This window comes from Heteronotia binoei, chromosome 11, assembly GCF_032191835.1.
Source record: "Heteronotia binoei isolate CCM8104 ecotype False Entrance Well chromosome 11, APGP_CSIRO_Hbin_v1, whole genome shotgun sequence".
Classification (NCBI taxonomy): domain Eukaryota; kingdom Metazoa; phylum Chordata; class Lepidosauria; order Squamata; family Gekkonidae; genus Heteronotia; species Heteronotia binoei.
The window spans coordinates 36,687,885-36,711,824 of NC_083233.1; the positions used below are offsets into that span (position 1 = coordinate 36,687,885).

The window sequence follows — 23,940 nt, forward strand, 5'->3', positions numbered from 1 at the left end:
TCATCTGGATATAAACACCATGATAAAGAGAGTCCATCAGACAGACATTTGCTCTTACTCACAATAACCAGGATGTAACCTGATACCAAAGGTACTAATATATATCTGCAAGGCATCAAATCACTGGGATGCTATCAGGAAAAGGCCTTAAAAGCATGACCTGAAACAGCTCTTTTTCTCCAGTCACCTCTTTTTCATTTTGCCACATCCACCCTCAAAAGCTTGCACACTGTTGCATTCTGGTTGGTCCTAATGAAAGATATTACATGGATTTTGGTTTAGGCTTTGTGTTGGGAAATGCATTTACAATTAGAGGCGTGGAGGTTGCAATAAATGGAGACGAGACTTAAGCTTATCAGAAGAAATAAAGTTTACTTGAAAAACATCAGGAAAAGGTACTTGGGATAAAAGAAATAAAACTTAGTTTACTAGCATGGCTAACAACATCTAATCTGCTACATGGTTGCCTTTTATTACACTTTGTTAGCTGGTTTCTTCTCCCCAGAGAACTTTGTGCCAGGAAGAAGAGCAATTGTGTGTGTGTGTGTGTGTCTGTATGTATTGGCCACTGTGTGATACAGAGTTGGACTGGATGGGCCATTGGCCTGATCCAACATGGCTTCTCTTATGTTCAATTCAGTTTGCATATAGATCAAAGGAGTTTTAGGCATAAGGTGCCAGCTGACCACAATTCAGTCTTTACATTTTTCCAGGGCTTAGAAGACACAGTGCCTAATTGGGTTTAGGCTACAATACATCACTTCCTCTTTTAGATAAACAACAGTTAACTCTATAATGGCTGGAATGTAAATAACTTGTATTGCAACACTTTGGATCTGGATATAAATAACACCCCCTGTTTAAATTCTAGAGAGATCCCCTCTTTTATCAAGGCAGATTCCTTCTCTCTTAGGGAAGACATGACAGCTACTGACCTGTGTGCTGCTGCTTGAGGCCAGCCTGAGAGGTGCCTTGTCTGGCAAGGGTAACGATTGTCTGGTAGGGGTGCTGGCATCGGTGTGCCGTATGGATGATGTTGCTGCAAAAGATTCATGTCCTTTAGGGTGGCACTCACATTATCACAAATAATGCCTTCCTGTTCATACCCAATCCTGAGCTTGAAGAGATCTTGAGATATAGCAAGAGCCGAGTCCAAGAGCACCTTAAAAGGCTATCAAGATAAGCTCTCAAGAGGCAATGCTCCCTTTATCAGACACCCCCTTGAAGGGACCCTTCAAGCTTATACCCTGAAAACCTTGTTGGTCTTTAAGGTGCAACTGGGCTTGAATCTTGCTCTTCCACTGCAGACCTACCCACTGAAAACACTGAGAGCCAATTTAGTGTAGTGGTTAAGTTGCCGATTCTTATCTGGGAGAATCATGTTTGAATCCCCTCTCCTCCACTTGCAGCTTCTGGAATGGTCTTGGGTCAGCCATAGCTCTCACAGGAGTTGTCCTTGAAAGGACAGCTGCTGTAAGAGCTCTCTCAGCCCCACCTACCTCAAAGGGTATCTGTTGTGGGGGGTGGGGAGGTAAAGGAGACTGTGACCACTCTGAGATTCAGAGTATAGGGCGGGATATAAATCCAATATCATCTTCTTGAAATATAGCCGTTCCTTCCAGACCATATGAAACCATATCTGCTGAGACTGTTCCTTAGTCTCAGTTCATTGTGTCAGACTGTTTGGTGACTTAATATGTATTTTGTGGCCTAATATGTAAAGGTGCTCCTGCTAGAATTCCACCCCTGGGCCTAATGTCCCCTTTTTAAAAATCCAGGCAGGTGATACATAGCAAGAGAATCAATCGTGGCAGCTAAAGATCACCAGCAGTTGCATAGAAGAGATGATGATAGATTTATACCCCACCCTTCTCTCTGATCAGTCTCAGAGCAACTTACAATCTCCTTTATCTTCTTCCCCCACAACAGACACCCTGTGAGGTAAGTGGGGCTGAGAGAGCTCTCCCAGACACTGCCCTTTCAAGAACTCTTGTGAGAGCTATGGCTGACCCAAGACCATTCCAGCAGCTGCAAGTGGAGGAGTAGGGAATCAAACCCAGTTCTCCCAGATAAGAATCCACACACTTAACCACTACACCAAACTGGCTCTCATCCAGTGAGAGCATCCAGTGACTACTTGAAGTTCCTTATTCCAATCAGATCATTTTTCCTGGCATCATCTACTCTCACTGGCAATGGCTCTCCTGGGTCTCAGGACAAGAAATGTCTTTCCCATCATCTACTATCCAAGATCCTTTAAATAAAAGATGCCAGAGGCTGAACCTTAAACCACCCACATGTAAAGCAGGTGCTTGACCTTGAGCTACAGTCCCTCCCTCCCACAGGCAATGAATCTAGCAGGCAAGATGGGTAAAATGAGGGTCCTGGGGTCACACTGATGCAATTCTGAATATCCATCAACCGGTTTAAAATTCCCCCTTGGTGCCGCGGTAGTCAGCAGTTCAAAGTGACACCTACATGCAGAGTCAGAGAGTGCTGTGTGCGAGGATGGGCGGGAACTATGAGATGATACGGACACTCTCTCCCGACTGGGTTCTTGGCTGGCTACACATGGCCGGATATCAATGAAACTTTCTTGACTCTGAAAAAGAGTTAAAGCCAAGAATGAATGTGAAGCAGCAGAAGGAAAAATATCAGCATTCCTTGCTTTCCCAATGACATTCTTCAGATCCAGAAGGCAGGTGACAATATAGGATCACGATACAAGACTCATTCATTCCTTTCAGAGAGGTTGCTGTAATACTTAAACAAAACTAAAAAGAAGTTTTGCACCTTAAAGGCTACCCAGAAATCTGTTCAGATGCTGCAAGACTCCTTTTATTTATTTTATTTTGACTTCTGCAAATTTTAAACGCGACTGCTTCAAATTAAATCCAGGTGGGTAGCCATGTTGCTCTGAAGCAATAGAACAAAGTCCAGTGGCACCTTTAAGACCAACCAAGTTTTATTCAAGACATGAGCTTTCATGTGCACGCACACTTCTTCAGATACAAAGTTTGTATCTGAAGAAGTGTGCATGCACATGAAAGCTCATACCTTGAAAAAAAACTTCGTTGGTCTTAAAGGTGCCACTGGACAATTATTCCAAATTAAGTTTATAGAAGTTTCTCCTGTCAGCTCTCATAAAGGGAATGGTGGAAGTTGTTTTTTCGTTTACAGGCACAGTTCCATCAGACAGACGCTGCTTCATCTGTGTATAATCACAAGTATAATGGGCACAATCCAGAAAATGGATGCCCTTTAAATTCAATTTTTTGAAAGAATTTAACCATGCCTGTCCTTTCCCTTATTCCACCCATTTACATTATTGTTTTACTGAGTTAATACATTGTCATGTAATAAACTTTCCAAAGCTGCTCATAACCCAAATATAAATAATCCCAGAACATCTTGCTAAAAACATCAGAAGTCCAAGAAACATTAAAAATGTACATAATCCAACAATAACATTATACTTAAGTAGGAGTTAGGAGCCCCATGGCACAGAGTGGTAAAGCTGCAGTACTGCAGTCGGAGACCTCTGCTCATGACCTGAGCTCAATCCCAGTGAAAGTTGGTTCAGGTAGTCAGCCCAAGGTTGACTCAGCCTTCCATTTTTCTGAGGTCAGTAAAATGAGTACCCAGCTTGCTGGGGGGGAAGTGTAGATGACTGGGGAAGGCAATGGCAAACCACCCCGTAAAAAGGTCTGCTGTGAAAATGTTGTGAAAGCAGCGTCACCCCAGAGTCGGAAACGACTGGTGCTTGCACAGGGGACCTTTCCTTTCTTAAGTAGGAGTGAGCCATTTGATCTATTACAAATAATTCAGCCAAACATCTGATGGAAAAGAACAGCCTTCACTGTCTAACAAAATGTTATCAGTGATGGAACTGGATCAATATCATGGACTGTGGAAGGGAAGAAGTATCTTGTAGGGTTGGCACAACCACTGAAAAGATACCCTACTTGTGGACAAGTCAATGTCACATCTACTTGAGGTGGTATCTTGAACATGACTCATCTACTAGGCAGTGGTGTAACCCATCCAGTATTCTGGTGTCTGTGCAGAGAAATGGCATTTCCTTTTATAATATAATTGTATTGCCTCCTACTTGTTATCTGGATTCTTATGAACAAATGCCTAAAAAAAGTTTCTGTCAGTCAGTCAAGAGATACAAACAATATATGGGATCTGAACATCTGAAATTGCTGTTATGGGGATGGATTATTGTATACCCCCTTCCAAAAAAAACACCCCTAGTTAAGCACAATAACCCCGTGACTGAGCCAGTCTACAGTACAAATTCTGTGGGCTCACTCATTAATCAGAGCACTGCTGATATAAAAGTGACCTGCCCCAAAAGATACATCCTTATGAGTCTTATATCTGGACTAGAATACCCTTAAGGGCAGTTTGCTCACTGAATATGCAAACCTGATAAAAAGCATTGTACTTGAGATGACTTGAAAAGCCTATCTATGGTGTTTGTAAGCTAGAAATGTGGAACTGAGTCGCCAGCAATATCTGCCAAACAACCCTCTCGCTTAGGTACATCAAGCTGTAAACATCCTTCCTTTCAAAAAGCTTTTTGAAAAACCATATCCCGCTTTTCTACCTTGTGGGTCCCAAAGTGGCTCATTATGGCATTTTCTCCTCCTCCACTTACCAATTAATCTTTTTCTGTTACAATCATAGATTGGCCAAGATTGACAAGAGAGTCAACCACACATTGACATACAATGTGACATACAATAACATTTCAGAGCCACATTAACAGGGTGATTTCAGCAGTTTATTTTTATCCATTTTATTTACATTATTTATAGTGCACATTTCTCTTAGGGATTTGTAATGTACTGAGTTCCAAGACATTTAGAAGACAACATGCTTTATTGACGAGTACCTCACAAAGAGAACATGGCGGGGCTGGGTCCCCGATTATATCCATCCCCCGGAACAACCCCCTTACCTGGCCAGGTCCAATGCTGGCCAGTTAAACTTCCCGCCACAGATCTTCATAGGCGGAGTGCATTTTTGTCCTTACATCCGGCGACCCCTCCCCAGTGGGGGTGCAAAGGGAGCCTCCGGAGCAGCTGCAGGCATCGGACAGAGCTCTTCTGCCTTTACCCCACAACGAGGAACCAGTGGCCCCTGCAGCTACAGCAGCCACTCCCGTTCCCCAGATTGAACCTAGGAGGTCAAGCAGGGAACGAAGACCACAACAGGATTCAAGGTGGATTACGCAGAATGCAGATTTATCCTCACAACAACCACCTTGTAAGGGAGATTAGTCTAAGAGATTGTGATGTGCCCAATCTCATCTAGTAAACTTCCATGGCAGAGTGGAAGTTGGAACCTAGTTGTCCCAGCTCCTAATCTAACACTTTAACCACTCTGCCATGCTGGCTCTCAACTTACTGGTACTCGACTCCATCATGTGATGGTTCTTTTCACACAGCTCAGTTCCATGTGAATGGGGCTGGGGGAGGAGGATTATTACTGGAATTCACATCTGAGGTCATAAATAAATATTAATAACTAATTATATAAGCAATTCTACAAGTATTGTGCATGCTCCCAACAGCCAGGCTCCGTGTAATGGTTTTTAAATGCTAGGAAAAGGCCCGAAGATTAAGATACCCAGTTCAAAGAGGCTACAGAAAGCTCTTTTTGATGTTTCCCTAGCATCTTGTTACTAAAACACTGGCCAAGGTTTATTTTTAAAATGTTAACTGAGTTGACCCTATTAATTGGGCAAGCATGATGATGTCCAATTGATTATTTAAAAAGACAATGGAAAAGTGTCATCATTATGGTCACAGTCCTTCCCGCCCTCTGGATAGCACTGTGCCCAGCTTTTCAAACACACCAGTGATCTATAGGAAAACAAACAAGCCAAACCAATAAATCATTTCTTGGATTCCAATTTTTGTCTAGCCAAAACTGGTGAGTCAGCAGAAAAGCACTGCTGATGTCGTGGTTTGAAATGCTGCCAGCTCTTTCACTGGCCCCTGGTCATTTCTTTGCACACACAGGCAGTGTACAATGCTATGAATTGGCTGATTTTGTTACTGTGAATATGTGGTTGGGACCAAGAATGTCAATAGCTTTTAAATGAATATTGTCGAAATTTACATACAGCAGTTAGAGTGCTAGCAGGTCAGATGGAAGAAATAACTTCTTTGAAGTTCTGAATGGATGGGGGTGGGGGAGAGAGAAACTGGGGCCCAGATTTACCCCAAGTCCTGTTTGTGGCCCTGTGTTGGGAGACAGCGAAGGGGGCAATGACAGCCATGGCAGCTCTTGCCGCTGGGGTGGGAAGGAGGCTGGACCATGGCAAACACAGAAAGCTCAGTCCCGCCCTGGCTTGATGCCGGACCTATTCCAGGGGCTGAAGGGGGCAGCCATTTGGGCCATTTAAGGCACCACTGTGGTTTGCCCTCTTTGCCATGTGGGTTGTTGGAGAACAGCAGCTCTCTGAGGCCTTTTTAATATAGGAAAAACCCTTAACGCCACTCCTCACATGAGGCCATCGTTAGGCTTAAAATCCCATACTCCCATGCAGCAGCCCTCATCTGGAACAAATACAGTTTCTACAAAAAAGAAATGCTGGAGGCTCCATTCATAGAACTCCCAGCACCATATCCATTCAAAAGCTGGGAGTCCTTGGTTGGCGTCAGTCAGTTCTTGAAGGAATGTAAAAGTTGTTCCCTGGGAATGTAATGTAGACTCTGCTTTCTCTTCATTTCATGTTTTGCTTGTACCTTTGTAAACAAAAGATGCAAATATTCCAAAAGGAAGCCAAACACTGTACTGCAGAGCCTGGAATTTCTCAGGTCGTTTTCGCACTTAGCGGTTGCTCCCCTTATTCCTCGGCGCAATTATGTCCGGATCATTTTCCTCGTTTTCGCACATTGCCTCTTTAGTGGAGTCGCTTTCCATGAAGCCCCGGCTCAAATTGTTTTTGCACTAGCATCGACTTGAGTTCGATGCCCTGTCAATAATTTTTTTTTTAAGCGCAAGTCTAATTGCGTAACAACGTAACAATGTAAACCGCATCACGTGTGCCGCTTCTGCTTATGGAGTGGCTGCAGCTGTAGTATCCTCCACAGCCCTTTATGTATTAACAGAAGCATTCACAGTGGAGAATCCCAGCACTAGATTCCCCCCCCAACACAAATTCCAGAGTTGCGTGTGTGTGTGTGTGTATGTGGCAGCTTCTTCCTTTCCCAGCCTCGCTCCCTCCCGGGTGGTGAAGCTGGGATTTCCTCCGCGCTCTTCCCCCTCCCCGGCTGGTGCTTGCAGTCGCAACGGGGACCTGACTGACTCCTGCTGCCAGAGCTCCCCCCCCGCCCCATTCTCTCCTTCCCCTTCTGTGGCGCGTGTGAAGAGCGACCTCGCGTCTATTTTCTGGAGTTGCGAAATATCGCAATAACGAAGAGAGAGAAATCGAGGGGGTTTTTTTTGTGTGTGTGTGTGTGTGGCAGCTTCTTCCCTTCCCAGCCTCGATCCCTCTCGGGTGGCGAAGCTGGCATTTCCTCCGCGCTCTTCCCCCTCCCCGGCTGGCGCTTGCAGCTGCAACGGGGACCTGACTGACTCCTGCTGCCAGAGCTCCCCCCGCCGCCCCATTCTCTCCTTCCCCTTCTGTGGCGCGTGTGAAGAGCGAGCTCGCGTCTGTTTTCTAACCGAGCGGAATGTAGCCAGGGAGGAGAATGCAGGACTCCAACTTCCCATTTTATACATGGCGATTTTGTGCAGGTCCAGAAATGCTGGTGGCACAGCTGAGGGAGGCATTGCCTTTTTAAAACACACACACATGAACGCTTTGGCCCACGCCGGCACTAGATTTCCCCCCCCCCCAACAATGTATAATGCAATTTCGAAGTTGCGAAATAACGCAACAGCGGAAAAGCAACCTCACATACCCGCCGCTTCAGGAGGGTTTTTTTTTTCTATTTGTTAATTTCGAAATATCGCTATTACGCAAGAAAGATGAAGTTTTTAAAAAAAAATGGCCGTGCGGGCACTTTTGGGAAGCGCCGCGAACGGCTGATGATTGGCCAAGGGGGTGGATGGGGTGGGAGGACGGAAAGGGAGAGGGTGACGCCCACAAAGCAGTCGATCCGGCGTGGATGGATTTCCCACAGCAAACTCCGAGGAGTGGATCCGGAGGTTTTCAAAAACTCCGGAAGGAGGTGGATCTAGATACTCCGGCGTGAAACCCCTGCAGCACTGGAGCAAGACGCAGCGCCGGAGCAACAGGTGCGAAAACCAGGAAAAGATCCGGAGGTAAATGGGGTGCTACGCCGGAGTAAACGCTAGTGCGAAAACGGCCTCAGTGTTTAGGACCGTGTAGAGCAGGGGTAGAGCCGCATAGAATAAACAACAGATTAAGGAAGGAAGGAAGGAAGGAAGGAAGGAAGGAAGGAAGGAAGGAAGGAAGGAAGGAAGGAAGGAAGGGAGGGAGGGAGGGAGGGAGGGAGGGAGGGAGGGAGGGAGGGAGGGAGGGAGGGACGGGGAAGGAAAGCAACTAAAGCTGCCAGCTTGGCTTGATGAAATGATTTGAAGAAAGAAATGCCTTCTTCAAACTGGCTGATGGGGACTTCAAGAGCCATACAATATGTGTGAAGAGCCACATGTGGCTCCTGAGCCACAGTTTGGCCACCCCTGGTGTAGAGGCATGAAGTAATACTATGCACCATTCAGGATTCAGGTATGGAAAAGTGGCTTGGCATACAGAATGCCTGAAGTCTAAGCCTTGAAATGACTCCCCACCATGAGTACTTGGGAGATATTCTGTTATAGAAGGACAATTGCTCAGAGAGTGTAAGGCTGTTCCTAGACCCTGTGGATAGTATTAAAGGGAATGAAGAAAATGCTTAAAGCAGTACTAAGAGTGTATCATTTGTCATTACCATAAAATCTGTGAGAATAAATTAAAGAGACACTGTGCTAAAAATACAAGCCAGAAGCAAAACAACAAAACACCATGTAAATATGACTGCCAAATCCCAAATGTACAAAATAAAATGAGATAATAGTGTTACAAAGATGTATTCTCAAAATGTCATGGATTTTCAACAAAGAGATAATAGTCTCAACAAATCTCTGTAAGCCTCTGTAAATTTATAAAGATAAGTTTATAAAAAAATTCAATGCAGAACTTAGGTCCGACGGTGGGCTAGTTCTCCAGGCCGTTTCAAAATGTCTTTTTCAAGTACCGTATGTTAGTACTCTTTTAATCTCCTCTGGAGTCGTTGATATATTCTGCCACAGTACAGTTGGCATTTATGCTGACATCAACCAACGGGATGATCACTTATAGTTGCTGTATACAATTCTGGAACCTCTCCCCACATTGGCACGCAAATTTATCTGCATGTCAATGCGGGGAGAGGTTCCAGAATTGCAAACAGCAACTGTAACTGATCATCCCTTTGGTTGATATCAGCATATATCAGAATATATCAACGACTCCGGATTAAAACAGTACCAACATGCGGTTCTTGAAAAACACATTTGGAAACGGCTTGGAGAACTAGACCACTGTCAGACCAAAGTGCAACATTGAACTTTTTGTATCTCTATAAACTTGCAGAGGCATACAGAGAGTTGTTGAAAATGTGACATTTTGAGAATACATTTTGGAGCACTCATTAATACCCCATTGTTTTGTACATTTGAATTTGGCAGTCATATTTACACAGTGCTTTTGTTGTTTTGCTATTACCATAAAATCTGGCATGATAAGGTGGTAAAGAAGATCTTTTTGGAATTTTCAGAACATGATGACAGTCCATGGAGCAAAAAGACAAAAAACCCAATGGTTCTCTGTGTAAACAATATTATTTCAATATAATAATAACCCCTATATGTTTTCCATTCGTTTCCTCATAGAGATCTGTAAAATATGAAAGCAGCAATGATCCCACAGAACCAGCTTCGAAGCATTGTTGCTTTTATATTTTATAGACCCCTCTCAAGAAGCTAATGAAGAACCCATAGGGGTTATTATTGTATTAGAATAAACTTGTTTTCCCAATGCACCATTGTATTTCTTTGCTTCTTTGCTCCAATTGGTGCAGCCATTCTTTTTCTTCTTGAAAGACCATGGAACACTCAAACAAGGGCAGGGCCAGTTCACACTTGGGGGCTGGCACTGAAGTGTGAGGACTGGCTGGAGTGGGGATTATGTTTGAGATGAGGTTCATCTATAGACATGTTCTTTCTACAAAGTTTGATCAGTGATGGTTTCTCTAGATAAGTGAGTCACCACTTGATGCAGTTGCCAAAGCTGTAAAGAAGGATTCCCACGGGGGTGCTCAAACAAAAGATACATTAAAAAGTGATATCAAAATATGGCGCAACACTCATCTCTTCTAGAAAGAAGGCATGCAAATTTTGATTTTGGGAACACATCCTATGCTAATTTGCAACTTCTTTCTCAAATAGCTCAAGATACCTACTTGCAGAGAATTTAATTCTCATGCACCTTAAAATGTGTACAAGACAAGAGCACAGTCCTGTCTTGCAAAATTAAAATGGGATATGTTTCTTCTCCTTCACCAAGGACCAGAAGAGATCTGGCGCATGAACACAGGTGCCACTAACTGTTTCACATCATTATGTGAGACTTCTGAAGGCCAGCTTTATAACAAACAAAAAACATAATCTCCATTTGAAAAGAAGTCCTTGAAATTAAAATCACTGCCAGCTTAAATGAATACAAAGAAGTTTTAAAAAGGACCCCTTCATCCTTTCATTCCCCCCTCCAAATTTTTGTCACAGCTGCAAATACTTTGATTAGTGCACATGCACATAAGACATTCCCACACAAATTTTATTTGCTTATTCCAAACCCCAATACCTTCAAAGATGAAGACGCCAGTTCAATGGACGACTCCTCAAGGCCAAGGTCTCGTCTTCTTTCAGCTCGAACCTCAGCATAACTGAATTCAGAAACATTGTAAAAGGTTTTAAAAAAAACAGGTCACATGAAGTAGTTTACAATGCAACAACTGCCCATTTTTTGTTCACAGCGCATAGTTTATAGTCCTTCAAAACTGTTGTAGAAACAATACCTTTTGCCAGCAATAAAAATGGTATCTTTTGTTCTGGGAAAAATACCATTATTTCTCCAGAAAGCACATTTATTCTAATTAGAACTACAGAATGTGGTACAATCATGGCAGATGCCTTCTGGCTACTGTGTGTGACAAGATTGACTCCACAAGCAATGCCTGCTGCTCTTGCTCTGCAGAAATGGTTTTCAAACTTTCAGCCTTCAGGGAACCCTTTCCACATTGACTTCTGCATGTCTGTCATTCAACATAATGGATGCATGAAGCTGCCTACCAGGGTGTAGAATGCCTTCCTTCCTTGAAGCTCACCTGGCACTAACTTGACTGACTTTTTAGGAGCCAGGTTTTTTTAAACTGTCTTCATTAAGTCTTTAGCTAATTTTCCACCCTTTTCATAGTTTAATACCACTCTCTATGGCCTGCCCACTGTTCAGAAATAATTTTTCTATGCTCTTGATTCTACTGGTTATTATTTTTTACTTCTGAGAATTATACACTCTAGAATTTTCGGAACTGTTTTTAATAATTTTAAATCAACCATATTGTTTATTGCTTGATCCTTGTCATCCAATTAGGGTAAGATTTCAGAGAGGGAGGCTAGAAATATTTTAAATAAAATGCCTGAATCATACCCATGGGTCTTATCTGGCTCAGGGTTGTCTACTTTGATTGGCAATGATTCTCCAGGGTCATGGGTAGAGGAAGATTGTTTTCCAGCTCCTGCTTCCTAAGATGTGACAGGTGAAGTGCTGTGGCTCAGTGGCAGAGCATCTGCTCTGCATGCAGAAGGTCACAGGTTGAATCCCTGGCATTTCCAGTGAAAAGGACCAGGTGGTAGGTGATATGAAAGACCTCTGAGGCCCAAAGATCTGCTGTCATTCTGAGTAGTTAATATTGACCTCGATGGACCACGGATCTGATTCAGTGTAAGGCAGCTGCATGTATGAAAGACTGGAGATGCATTCCCTTTTTTAACTGACAATGGCAGGGATTGAACTTCAGGCCTTCTGCATGCAAGACTGGTGCTCAGCCAGAGAAGTCTAAAAGCACATTTTCTAGTGCTAAATTAGAGGGAAGTCTGAGCATTACAAGTTATATCCCACACAACACAGTCAATTCCTATGGGGCACTCTCCAGGTCTGGCTAGGTCTCACCATCCTACCGTATTGACAGTGTGCAACCTAAAATAAACCTAACACTATCCTGTGGCTACACATTGCAAGGGAAAATCACTAGTGAGAGACAAGGTGCTTTTCAGGACCTTTATTGGCTTTTACTGTTTTTTTGCACTGAGAAATCCCTAATGAGCATCTAAGAAACCAATGAAATTGTCTTACACTAAGTAAGGCCTTTGGTCTGAGTGAGCCTTTTCAAATCACCTTTCTAATCTGGATGGTATTTATTATTGGACTGTCATTCAGTAAACTGGTACAGTTCACACAGCAGCCTTCCTTCTGGTAATGAGACATATCTTTTGCTCCCCTGCCTTTTTTGCACCTTACACCAGCACTTTAAAGATCTTAAAGACATTTCAAGACGCTCCAAGACCTACCAGCGTTTGTTTGTTTGTTTTTTAAAGAACACTAGCATTTTAAAATCTGTCCTCCAGTTAATGAATCATCGGCTGTGATACATCGGAGTGTTTTAGACTATCTTCATACTGGTGAACCTACCCATATGTTATTGCTCATCCTGAGGTTTTAAAAAATTGAGTGTATTTGGACCTAAATTGATTTTTATCTGCTAAATTGAACTAAAGTATAAATTTTTGCCAATTGGTTGGATAGAAAGGTAGTGTGGGGAGGGGTTTTTTTGAACAAATTGGCTAGGACGGGAAAAAGAAAAAAAAATTATAATTACTAGCAGTAGGAACAAGTTTTTCAATCAGGTCATAAGAATTATTAGTGGATAGAGCACTAGGTAGTGGGTAGAAAAGCAGGATACTTGCTGTGTGCGCTGCTGGTGATCTGAGACTCTGTGAAGACCATCAGTAAGAGATGACTGGCCAGGGGATTCCAGTGCTCCTGGGGAGGGGAAAGTATAGCGGTGGGAGCAGGCAAAATTGGAACGGAAGGAGATTGAGACACAAGAGGGCTCGCTCCCCTTCCAGCCTGTGTCCCATCCCAACGATAGCGGGTATGGGGGCCAAGTGGAAGCACTCGCCTCCGTCCCTGGTATTGTGCAATGCCAGGTCCATAAATAATAAGACCTCAGTCCTGCAGGATTTTTTAATCAGGCAGGAGGACATGGACCTGGCTTGCGTGACGGAGACCTGGGTACAGGATGGGGAGATGGTTGCTCTCTCCCAAGTAGCCCTGCCTGGGTTCTCCGTCCTTCACCAGGCTCGGACTAGCGGGCAGGGGGGAGGGGTGGCGTTTTTCATACGGGAGGATTGCTCCTTTAGGGCACTCCCGCCGCCAAAGATCGTGGGCATGGAGTGTGCTGGCTTGATGTGGGATGCTGGGGAGAGGTTGGTAATCTGGCTGGTGTACTGGCCGCCTAATGCACCAGCCAGTGCCTTACCGTCCCTGATGGAGACTGTATCAGGCTGGGCATTGGAGTACCCTCGGCTTATAGTCCTGGGTGACTTCAATGTCCATGCCGAGGACGTGGCTTCCACTCGGGCGACGGACCTAATGTCTTTCATGGCAGCACTGGGACTCTCCCAATATATAAGAGCGCCCATGCATCGGGCTGGACACACATTAGACCTGATCTTTGCGGCGGGAGTTGTATTGGATCAGATTTCTGCCGAGGCAGTGCCATGGTCTGACCATTATGCCCTGAGGGCCCGTGTGGATACACCACCTTTACCCCGTTTAGGCGGTGAGCAAGTTTTAGCTCGCCCACAAAGGCAGATGGACCCCTTGTGGCTTCAAATGTCTTTGCGGGATCCCTGGCCCTCTAGTGACTCGTTAGATGAGCTAGTGGAGATCTGGAATAGCCAGCTTTCCACAGCCATTGACGAGATCGCTTCTCGACATCCTCTCCATCCCCGTTCACGATCCGCTCCGTGGTATACCCCGGAGCTGTGATCAATGAAACGGCAATTGAGACAACTAGAGAGACACTGGCGACATACTCGCGACAAAGCTCCAAGAACATCTTATAGGTCATTTATGTGGACCTATGAGATGGCAGTCCGGGCCACAAAGAAGGTTTACTTTGCGTCCCGGATTGCATCTGCGACCTCGCGCCCAGCACAATTGTTTAGTATAATTCGATCATTAACAGTTTTACCGCAAGGTAAACCAAACGTTAGAGAATTGGGTATTGGCTGTGAGGCTTTTGCGAGTTTTTTCACAGATAAGATCTCGTCGCTCCGACGCAACCTCCCCGCCATAATTGAAACAGTGAAAGAACTTGAGGCACCGAGTGCGTCTTCTGGTCCAATTCTGGACTCCTTCAATTCACTCAGCCTGGAGGAAGTCGATAGGATCCTTTTCGCTGTGCGCCCTATGACCTGTGGGTTGGATCCGTGCCCGTCCTGGCTTATAAAAGCTAGCCAGGTGTCGTTACATGAGCCACTACAGGGTATTGTCAACAGATCCCTGGTAGAAGGGATCTTTCCCACACCTCTTAAAGAGGCGGTGGTCCGTCCCCTCTTGAAAAAACCATCTGCAGATCTGGCTTTATTGGCAAACTATCGGCCAGTATCAAACCTTCACTTCCTGGGTAAGGTTATAGAGCGGGCGGTGGCAACTCAGCTACAAGGATTCCTAGATGACACTTCCGCACTGGATCCATTCCAGTCTGGCTTTCGACCAGGTCACGGGACGGAGACGGTTCTGGTCGCCCTCATAGATGACCTCATGCGACATCTGGATCGGGGTGGCTCGGCGGTGCTGTTATTATTAGATCTGTTGGCCACATTTGAGACGGTTGACCATCAGCTACTGACTAGCCACCTTGCCAACGTGGGGATTCAGGGGTCTGCCTTACAGTGGATCTTTCCTTCAAGATCGGGGACAAAGGGTGGTGATAGGGGAAGAATCATCCCAAAGGCATCTATTTATATGTGGTGTGCCACAGGGTGCGGTTCTGTCCCCGATGTTATTTAACATCTATATGCGCCCCTTTGCCCAGATTGACAGGAGGTATGGGCTGGGATGTCACCAATATGCAGATGACACCCAGCTCTATCTATTGATGGGTGGTCAGTCCGACTGTACCCCGGAAAATCTAGACCTGGCTCTTCAAGCCATAGCATCTTGGCTCAGGCTGAGTCGGTTGAAGTTGAATCCGATGAAGACGGAGGCTCTCTATCTGAGCTGGGGTGGTCCACGGGGGGAGATCCCTCTGCCGGCTCTTGATGGGGTGTCACTAATCCCGGCCCCCAAGGTCAAGAGCTTGGGTGTGCTCCTGGAGTCCTCTCTTACAATGGAGGCCCAGGTAGCAGCCACTACTAGATCCACCTTTTTTCATCTCCAGCGGGTACGGCAGTTGGCCCCCTTCCTGGAGCACAACGACTTAGCACTGGTGATCCATGCTACGGTCACCTCAAGAATAGATCACTGTAATGCTCTCTACATGGGGCTACCCTTGGCGCTGACCCGGAAACTACAGCTAGTGCAGAACGCTGCAGCGCGGCTGCTAATGGGGCTCCCCCGGTGGGAGCACATTCGGCCAGTGCTGAGAGAGCTGCACTGGCTACCTATTGTGTTCCGAGTCCGTTTCAAGGTGTTGGTATTAACCTTTAAAGCCCTCTATGGGCAGGGGCCTGTCTATCTGCGGGACCGCCTTTCCCCATACGTTCCCCGGAGAGCACTGCGTTCAGGGACAAAAAATCTGTTGTCCGTCCCTGGACCAAGGGAGGCTAGGTTGCGGCAGACGCGAGCTAGGGCCTTCTCGGTGGCAGCGCCAGAATTGTGGAATACTCTCCCAGAGGCCATAAGGGCCCTGCGGGATCTTTCTACTTTCCGCAGGGCGTGTAAGACCGAACTGTTTCGACAGGCCTTTGAGACCTAACCTAAATTGGGAGAGAGCTGCCAATTTACACCATTACAGAGTACCATGATCACCATTTACATTTATATCTACGTTAAATTATATTATAGTGATACAGCACCAAAAATGCAATGGAATGTTTTAAATGTTTAAGTGTTTTAAATAATTTTAAATTGTAGTTTTAATGGTTAAATTGTAAAAATGTATGTTGTTAGCCGCCCAGAGTCCGCTTGCGGAGAGGGCGGGATAGAAATTTAAAATAATAATAATAACAATAACAACAACAATAATAATAATAATAATAATAATAATCTGAAGCGCTGTGTCATTTTAAATTGTATCATTTTCTTTTCCCGCCCTTTTCCCTCATGCATGCAATCTTCCTCAGAGGTTCCTTCTTTTTTCTTTCTTTCTTTCTTTTTCTTTCTTTTTTTTTGGGGGGGGGGACATTGTATTGAGAGCGTTCTGGCACTGAAACCAAACCACAAATCAACACAATAGCACCACCACTGGGATGCCTGGCCTTCGTGGTCTTGTTTCAGAGCCATAGCACTCTGAATAGAACGTTTAAAAAAAAAAAAAAAAACAGAGGAAGATCGCCCACAGGGTGAAAAACTTGACACTGCAGGAAGCACTATGGTGCATTTTACACATAGCAGTTTATGTCAACAATGCCTCAGGCATGCTTCACTAACAGGAGACAACCAGGATTGTATGAACAGGTAAATAAATTCCATGATCAGCCAGTTACTAAAACAGGTCTGCCTAAAATGACAGGAAAAAAATAGCCAGTTATTTTAACTAAATACTTAGGCTGTCTGAGAGGGCCTTTAGCTCAGTGCTATGCCTGGCATTGGTTCTCCAGGTTCTGTAGTAGAAGTTAGGTTGGCAACAAATCTGGAGAAAAAGGTTATTTTCTTTTAACAGAAGTCTGATGTGTGGAAAAGCTGAGCCTTTTCATGACATGGAGGTAAATAACATTCACTTAAACCTCTATTAAAGGGATAGGATTTTTTTTCTTCAGGCAACTGGCAACCCTAGGCAGAATAAGGGCTTTCCTAACATGAGATCATTTAACTGGACATGTCTGAAATTGAATCAGGGGTGTTCTGTGTGCATTTACCACTGAACGAAAGGACTGCTGTTCAAAATGGGATGTGTGTGTGTAAATTAAATATTATGCTTCTAACAGATAACACAGCAACAGCAGCTAAAAAGCACCTGAAGCTTTGAGGTTTTTTAAAATAAAAAATGGTTCAAATGTGTTGCTGTCTGGTTTTAGTTTTTCATCTATCCATAATATCACTAGGAAGGGGGAAAGAAACAGCACATAGTAACTCTAACAGCCAGCGGTGCTTCTAGGCTTCTGGTTTGACTGCCAAAGAAATGAGTAATGAAAACACAGTGACATTCTCTGCCCCCAATTCTCAACCATAATCATTTTATATAATTGAGTGCCTTAGCGAGCCCATACACAGCCAAATATCTGAACAGACAATGTTATGGTTGAAGGCACAGATTAATAGCAGTTGAAGTTCAGGACATTTTCTTACCTAACTACTGTGTGGGTACAGACAATAAACTCAGGCTTGGAGTTCCATTGATGGTAAGTAATGTAATAGTGTGTTTGTAGCCATATCCATTGCTGGCCCTTGGTTAAGAATCTATAGTAACAAGACTTTCCTTTTCCAAACTGCATCACTGTATAGAAAACAATAGTTTTATTAACACCAACATATTACAGCATTCATAATCTTTGAGGAAATGTTACTGCTCTCCCCCACCCCCTTCATGTGTGCACAAAAACAGAGAAGCAGCCTCCACACATGATAGGAGCCAAACAGCTCACTATGTCCTGCACATTGAGGGAATTCTGATGCTTTGACTTTCCAAACATCAAGAGACAACCCCAACACACCTCCTCCTGTCAAGTAGCTTTTGTTCCCTGAGTTTCAAATGCTGCTTGGGGCTCTGGTATTTGTAAAGGTTGCTAGTTTACAGCTCAGAGATCTGCCACGTACCCATGCACCCCTTTTCAGATACAGCTATCTTAAAGTCAGGAGTATGATAGCAAGCAGAAACTTTTCTGAAAACAAAATTCAAAAGAGTGCACCAATGCTAGCTCAAATGTTTGCAAGCTTTTGTTCTAACATCAACAGTGTATAACATCAGCTAAAATATTCTGAAATGGAGTTAAACTTGCCAGTTTGCAGGCTGGAACTCTGCTCTGTACCTTTTGGCCTACTCCATCTTCTGACCCACCAAGCTGACTTCCAGTCACCAGATGTGTACAAGAAAGCACTGGTAGCTCAATAAGCTTCCTAGTTTTGTTGCCTTTCTAATACTATCAAAAAACACCTGGCAAACGACAACACGTAGCTGGTGACCTAAGCTTGACTTGGAGGGTCTCTTACTATGCAGTCAACTGCTTTAGAATGTGCCTTGCTTGCTGTGCAGCAAACCCCAAGTCTGGGTCACTAGTGCAAGGAGAGAGACAGGGATGACAGCATAAGGCATGGAACAGAACAAAGTTGGAGTCCAGCAGCATCTTTAAGACCAACAATGTTTTATTCCAAATGTAAACTTTTGTATGCATGCAGACAATGATGAAGTCTGCATGCGCACAAAAGCTTACTTTTTGAATAAAAATTGTTGTTCTTAAAGGTGCTACTGGACTCCTACTTTGTTCTATTGCTTCAGACCAACACAGCTGTCCATCTGGATCTATCTACAAGGTATGGAACAGTGGGAGACACCCACCACAGTCTTGATCAGTAGCTTGAAAGCTACTGATGCAAATCTCCATGTGGCAACCTGTGCTGGACCTATGGGGATTAAAAAGCACAATTGTGGCATAAGAACCCATCAAACGTCACATAATCTGTAAATAAAGCATACATGCCTCAAGTCTTGAGCTACCTCTATAAATTCTCATTGTCTGGGGAAGCAGGGAGTGCATAACAGTATCGAACTGCTAGATACTGGAAATTCATCTAAAACCTGTATTCAACCACTCCAAACAATGAAATCACATTCCTTTTATTCCAGTCTATTTACACTAGCTGCCACCTGCCAATAAGAGGTACGATGATGACTAGCGGTCTGTACAGCAAACCAGCAACCAGAAATTAAGCAACCAGAACTTTTCCTGGCATAGAGATAGGTGGTAGGGAAGGCTTTGTCCTCAAAATTTTTGGTATGTTTAGCTGCTGTTTAAAGGCTCAAGAGCAGGAAAAACAATGACAACTCTTCCCAAAGTATGAGTGGGTGGCCGAATTGCTCTTCACTACAGAAACAAGGCAGGGTATGGACAGATCCAAGCAGAGCTAAAAGAGAAACTTGCAAAAAAAACCCCAACCCTCAACAACCCAACAACAAACAAACCCTTGGCAGCGAGTTAAGTATGCCACTTTAATCTGGTTAATGAGAACATCCAGCACACTCTGTAACAGGTCATGCAATTCAGACAGTGCCAGGAGAGTTAGGGCCGCCTCTGCTGTGGAGATCAGTTTAATTCCTCTTACTCCAAGCCAGCAGCAAAAGGCATCAGTTGCCTCATTCTGATTTTAATGCATCAATCAAATGCACCCAGGCTTGATTAGTTGTCCATAGTTACTAGGTCCAAAAGACACCTTGCTCAGTGTAACCTTAAGCTGATTCTAAAGAATGTACAAAAGAAAGGGAGGTGCTACATAAGGTAGCACTATGTGCTAGATAAGGTAGCACTATGGGATGGTAATAAGGAACTTCTTACCTGAACCGTGTCAACATCACCAGATACTGTTAGAAACATGAGAGGGATAGGAAACAAACTAGGGCTTGCATTCAAATATCTTGCTAAACCAGAGTTTGTGCAACAAAGGCTACACTAAACACTTCACTGGACATTACACGATCATTTGTCTCCAGGCGTATCTTGTTTAAGCTGTTTCCACTTATCGTTGGATATTGGTGCTGTCATTGCACCATAGCAATTGACTGGATTTCCCCAGTGTGGACAAGCCACCCCTGGTGGCAAATTTTTTCTATAGAACATTGATAGTGCAGTATCCAGCAATATGAGGATACAGCCACAGTCTGCTTACTCTTGTAGGGGTATGCAAAAAAGAAAACAACTAGGTATTTTTAGGTTTGGATATATTGAACCTGAAAAATATTGGTATTTCCTGATATTCCCAATTCTGAATCCCAATACCAGTATGATATTTGAATTCAGTAAATATTCTGGATTCCTAAATTATTTCAGCTCCATTATACCCTATGGAAACCATTATAGTCAATGGTTCCAATAGAGTACAATGAAGAATCAATCTGGGAGTTATCTGGGGCTCGGGGGGGGGGGGGGAGGCATTTTTGAAGCAGAGGCACCAAATTTGCAGCATTGCTTTTTGTTTGGCTACAATGGTTTGCATGGATACCCTAAATAGGAAAGAAACCAGCCATGTTAAAATGCACAAAATGAAATGTCCATGGATGCAACGAACAAGGTCACTTACACTGTTCATGGCACCTAGCAAGAATCTCCAGGTCATCAGCATGGTAATAGTCATAACCTGAAGTCCCGAGCACCTCAAAGGGTAAGTAACCTATAATAGGTGGAGCTCTGGAAGCAGAAGCAAAAAGAAATCAATACATACAAACCTTGGCTGTGTTATTTTGGGAGCTCTTCAAGAAGCTGGGGGTTGGACTAGATGACCCTGGAGGTCCCTTCCAACTCTATGATTCTAAGTTTAAAAAAATCAACCAGTGCTTTATTATAAAACCTTTTTTTATTTGGCCTTGCAAAAAAAATGTTTTGAGGAACCAGTCAGCCTTGGTCACACACAAGGAGATTGCATAAGAGAATGAACGTTAATGTAAAAGTAGCCAAGAGCCTTCAGTTATCTACAAGACTAATGGGGTTACTGTAGCGTTAACTTTTCTGCCCTAGAGGCCACCTCATCAGATGCAGGTGGGCTGTGTCTGTGGAAAGGTATGTCGTCATAAATCTGTTCATCTTTCAGATGTCATAAAATTCTTTTTTTATGTTTCTACTGCAATGGAATAACAAAACTAGCAAGTGACTACCAAGTGTTTAATTGTTTTGATTACACATAAAAAGGCTGAATTATGTCCCAGGACACAAACAAATTGGAAACAGAGTAGTGTGTGATCTGTAAGCCATAACTAGCACCCCAATTGCACTTGTTCCTTTATAGCAATTGTCTATCAAAGCATTTGCCTTGACTTTCTGATGGGGATTACTAGAAACGTTTAGTTCTGTTCAAGTATTCCATTAGTTCCATGCATAGGAGCATGAATGACAACTTTTATGTATTGAGGAAATAGTTAATGCTTCTAAAATTACAGCACTGGCAAGAACAAGCTGGAGGCATTATTGCATAATAAAAAAAATCCCTCTTGTACTTCCTTTCTTCCAGCTGCCTCTCAATACTTTACGGTGGCAGGCAAGTGTTATAAAGTGACCTACAAATGGCTTTCAGTAGGAAATTACACAAAAATGCTCATAAAAATACAAAGCAATTAAGACCACATAGTACACAAAATGTTAATCTGCTGTTTACTAAAGTGAAAGAGAAATCTGAAACACACTATGGGGCTTATTTTTTTAAGGGACCCTGGGGCCATATCAGACACAGATGCTGGAAGGTCTCTGATCAGATCACAAATGCCTATTTCCTTTGGAAGTAGCAGCTCTGGGAGACCTTGACTGAGATCAGAAGGAGTCAGGGAATTCTCTTCCCCAGCTCCCCCATTGCATCTTTTCCCTCTCCTTAAATGGCCTCTCTCTGGAGCTTCTCTTTACCCCACTGAATGGAAACATGAAGGTTCTAACAAAATCAGCAAGTGAAGCATTTGGAGAGTTTACTACTTACTAATTGCTGCAGAGCAAACTGATGATAAAGACACAGCTTAAAGAAGCAAATTCAAAAGTTGGCTGCCTTAACAATAACTACATCTAGGTAAAAACTGCTTGGCTGTGACTTGTAAGAGATCCATTAATTTTGCAGAAACACGGGATAATCTACAGTCACTGTGCTTGTTTGCTAATGTGTCATGAACAGAGACTTGATGGACTTAAATAGGTGTAACTTTTAAAGCCCTATATAGAACTGGACCAGGATACCCAGAGAACTGCTTACTGTCTTACAGACCTACCTGACTGCTGCAATCATCTTCCAAGGCCCTGCTTCAGATGCCCCCACCTTTTGGGATTTGGCAGGTGGCAACCCAGATATGGCCTTCTCGGTCATGGTACCAAAGCTCTGGGATATTCTCCCCAGGGAGACTCTTCTGTACACTTCTGTTGTTGTTTTCTACCAGCAGGAGAAGACTTTTTTGTTTCACCTAGCGTTACCTTGGTCATCCCTGCTTCCTACCCTATGTTTTAACTGTTGTCATTATGCTTTTGTATGTGCGTTTTAGCTTTGGTTTGAATTGTTTTAATGATTTTTTTTGTTTTAATAATTTCAACATCTGTTTTTATTATGCCATGTTTTTAATCTAGTGCCCCGATGACAGCAGAAAAACTGGGTATAAATTTTGTAAATTAAATAAACTCTTCCTAAGGCTGCACTATGAGTCTGCTATGAGTGGCACCCTAAAAGACTTATGGATTTATTGAAGCATAAACTTGTATGAGGTTTAGCCCATTGATTGAATACCACCCTATTTTTTTGTAAATGTCACTTCACTTTTTTCAGTTGCTATAAGTAAATCATCCTTTTGCTTACAGTGTGCTGTAGAGAAATTAGTAGACACAAAACAAATATTTCATCAACACCACCACAGGGTTTTTAAACTGTGACTGAAAATGATTCCTCTCCCCCCCCCTGCCCCAGCTTATTCATTTCTCAGGATATTTGTAACTTCCTGCGTGTTGCCTAGGATTGGAGGTTCTTGTGAAGTTTTCCAAATGGGAAACTAGTGACTCAGCATGGTATGAAATGTCCTAATTAAAGTGCAGGAATAACTAGAGCAGATGCCTTCTTGTACTGTCACAAAAAGGAGAAAAAAGACACAGAACAGGAACTGTCCAGCATAAGGAAGACATGCCCCATCCTTGCACAAAAGTCTACAAAAGTTACTGATCTACAAGATAAATTTACTATGCCATTTGCTCACACATACTAATGGTGGAATCAGCAGCCTGAAAAGCAAGCCTTGCTTGACACAGGAGAATAGGTGAGAAACTATGACTAACTAAGCCTTTGAATGTGTATCTTAAATGCTACTGATTTTACTCTAGAAATCCATTTAACTGCTTCAAATGATAGGATCTTGGATTCTACATCACAGGATTAACAAAGCCACTAGATCATCATGGTTCATAGCTTTGTAATGTGCCCTGTCTCACAAGAATGAGTTCACTTACACCAAAGTTAGCCACTAAACAGCCTCCACTGTGTAATCTGTAAATTACTGCTGCTTCATACATTACATGTATTTGTCATACATTACATGACAAATGATAGTTGTCACAGCTACAGTGCACTTTCCTGCAATAAATGTGCAAAATAATAAAAAGCCAATACACATCCATAATGTCTGGACTGTTTTTCTATCACCTTTATCTGAGACTTCAGTACAGGCAAGCTTCTAAAGAAAATTCACCCATCTGCAAGAAGCGGAGAGTGAGAGTGGCTTCACACCAATGCCTCAAGATAGGATTTCTTGTGACATTTTCTCGTTTAAAATAGTAACATGATTTTCCATAATCCATTTTCTTTCTAGGACACTGTGTACAATTCATGCCTCATCTCCAAAAGACACTCTTTTCTAGATATACATTTAAAACTGCCTGCAACTAATTGCTTAATTTTCATTTAATTACTTTTTGTTGTTTTCACAGTCTATTAAAGCTAATAGATCCATGGTCTATCTGTAAAGTAACTACGTTTGCAAGGTGTGC

The 23,940-nt window shown here is 43.4% G+C and overlaps 2 protein-coding genes across 2 annotated transcripts in view; one reads left to right on the plus strand and one right to left on the minus strand.

The window, feature by feature from the left end:
• The window catches only part of RADX (RPA1 related single stranded DNA binding protein, X-linked), a 213,207-nt gene extending 201,227 nt beyond the window's left edge, over positions 1–11,980 (plus strand). The window contains exon 16 of the mRNA XM_060249402.1: positions 11,970–11,980. The gene's annotated coding sequence lies outside the window, so the exon portion shown is untranslated. The remainder of the gene's footprint in view (positions 1–11,969) is intronic.
• PASD1 (PAS domain containing repressor 1) overlaps positions 1–23,940 on the minus strand; it is a 94,134-nt gene that overhangs the window by 8,811 nt on the left and 61,383 nt on the right. The window contains exons 11-15 of the mRNA XM_060249404.1: positions 20,525–20,631; positions 17,582–17,729; positions 10,868–10,949; positions 2,479–2,602; positions 936–1,039 (exon numbers count right to left, since the gene is read on the minus strand). Of these exons, the coding sequence (XP_060105387.1) occupies positions 936–1,039; positions 2,479–2,602; positions 10,868–10,949; positions 17,582–17,729; positions 20,525–20,631 (565 nt within the window). The remainder of the gene's footprint in view (positions 1–935; positions 1,040–2,478; positions 2,603–10,867; positions 10,950–17,581; positions 17,730–20,524; positions 20,632–23,940) is intronic.